This window comes from Pterocles gutturalis, unplaced genomic scaffold (genome assembly GCF_000699245.1).
Source record: "Pterocles gutturalis isolate BGI_N339 unplaced genomic scaffold, ASM69924v1 scaffold31222, whole genome shotgun sequence".
NCBI classification, from domain to species: Eukaryota; Metazoa; Chordata; class Aves; order Pterocliformes; family Pteroclidae; genus Pterocles; species Pterocles gutturalis.
In genome coordinates, this window is record NW_010116426.1 from 6,484 (window position 1) to 7,134 (window position 651).

The window sequence follows — 651 nt, forward strand, 5'->3', positions numbered from 1 at the left end:
GGGAGGTCTCGGCTGACGGCTGCTGCTCTTCCCCTGCCAGCCCAAGATCGTGGAGGCCCTGCTGGGCTACGAGATGGTGCAGGTGGCCTGTGGCGCGTCTCACGTCTTGGCGGTTTCCAACGAACGGGAAGTGTTTGCCTGGGGCAGGGGGGATAATGGTAAGAGATGTCTGCTTTGCAAAAACAGGGCTCGTGCTTCCCATTGCCTGTTCCCACTCCCCTCGCTGGCCCTGCTTGCCTGCAGTCCTTTCCAGATGTGCCAGCCTAGGTGGGTGTGGAAGAGTTGCAGCTGCTTCACAGCATGCCAGGGCCCCCGTGCTTTGGATTTTGTTGCCTTCTGTGGCGATAGGTCCCAGGCTGGGCTCTTGCAGCACCTCCATCGACGCCGTTGCTCGTGGGGACGTGCTGGGTTTGTGTGTTGCCATCAGCTGTGCCCTGCTCTGTTCCTCCTGCCAGGTCGGCTGGGGCTGGGTACCCTGGAGTGCCACAACTGCCCCCAGCAGGTCATGGTCCCGCCAGACCACGAAGCTCAGAGGGTCATCTGCGGCATCGATTCCTCCATGGTCCTCACAGTGAAGAATCAGATTCTTGCTTGTGGCAGCAACAGGTAAGAGGGGTGAGGGTCTGTGCTCCAGAGCTTGCCTACAGCCTC

At 60.7% G+C, this 651-nt stretch overlaps 1 protein-coding gene across 1 annotated transcript in view; it reads left to right on the plus strand.

Annotated features, from left to right (window-relative positions):
• NEK8 (NIMA-related kinase 8) overlaps positions 1 to 651 on the plus strand; it is a gene marked incomplete at its 5' end in the record, with an annotated part of 10,048 nt that overhangs the window by 6,479 nt on the left and 2,918 nt on the right. Inside the window, 2 exons of the mRNA XM_010075505.1 lie at positions 41 to 158; positions 456 to 606. Coding sequence (XP_010073807.1) covers positions 41 to 158; positions 456 to 606 — 269 coding nt within the window. The remainder of the gene's footprint in view (positions 1 to 40; positions 159 to 455; positions 607 to 651) is intronic.